This window comes from Sinocyclocheilus grahami, unplaced genomic scaffold (genome assembly GCF_001515645.1).
Source record: "Sinocyclocheilus grahami isolate Dianchi unplaced genomic scaffold, SAMN03320097.WGS_v1.1 scaffold2868.1, whole genome shotgun sequence".
NCBI lineage: Eukaryota > Metazoa > Chordata > Actinopteri > Cypriniformes > Cyprinidae > Sinocyclocheilus > Sinocyclocheilus grahami.
In genome coordinates this window covers 9628-10625 of record NW_015508043.1, presented here as the reverse complement: position 1 = coordinate 10625, position 998 = coordinate 9628, and the positions used below count along the sequence as shown (strand labels likewise).

The window sequence follows — 998 nt, the reverse complement described above, 5'->3', positions numbered from 1 at the left end:
GTATTCATGTATTTTTGGGGCAACAGGATGAACAAATAAGTGCAATAATGGGAGTAATAACTACCAAGATTTTCATAATGATATCTAATATTTAATAGGAATATTGATATATATCATTTTTTCTCTATTCATTTGTTGTGTCTCACATTAAGGGAGAGCGGTGATGGTTGTAATAGGCCTGGGACGAGTTGTAACCATCAGTTTATCCTCTAAGAAATGAAGTACAGGGATGAAATCACTATCATACATGATCACCATCCTCTTGAAGTGACGACAAAAGCTGTAAGTCTCTGTACAGAAACATAAGGGATTTATAGGACAAAATACAAATTACATTTCACTTCTGGATTATAATTTAATTTGCAATAAATGACAAGACTGGTGTCATGTAAGATTCTCATGCTTAAACTGATATATACTGTATATTTACTCAAAATCTCAAACACAACCTTAAGGCTGATCAGACGAGGAGGGTTGTGACGAGACCTTTCCCATTTACTGCTTGACACACAAAGTCTGAACAAATCGAGATGTGTACGTGACATAATCGTGAAAAGGACTAGCATGCACACGCTGTGTTATGTTTTTGTTTGTTTGTTTAACAAATTATCATCCCATGTTTCAGCTAGTTGTTAAATCATTTTTACCAACTGTTTTGCTGCTTTAGAATGACGTTTTTTCCATTTAGAATGAAGTTTCTTTCTTTTTATGTACATTTTAAACTGATGTCCATATTTAATAACAGCATAACCAAAGCAACTGTTATTATTTTTTATTATATTATGATATTTATGTCCACAGACCAATATGATATTATTATTATTATTATTTTTGTTGTTGTTAAATTATACACACAGACTTTTTACTAACTTATATATATTTATTGAGAAGCAGGCCATAGCAGATCTGTGCATTAACCTGAAAAATGCATGTTGTGGATGAAGATGACCCCATCAGTAGGCCTGTCGCAATAATCAATATATCGACTTATCGTGCAA

General features: G+C 32.5%; 1 protein-coding gene across 1 annotated transcript in view; it reads left to right on the top strand.

The window, feature by feature from the left end:
* Positions 1 to 216: 216 nt before the first annotated feature.
* LOC107575754 (tapasin-like) overlaps positions 217 to 998 on the top strand; it is a 9319-nt gene continuing 8537 nt past the window's right edge. Inside the window, exon 1 of the mRNA XM_016262089.1 lies at positions 217 to 282. Within this exon, the coding sequence (XP_016117575.1) occupies positions 217 to 282 (66 nt within the window). The remainder of the gene's footprint in view (positions 283 to 998) is intronic.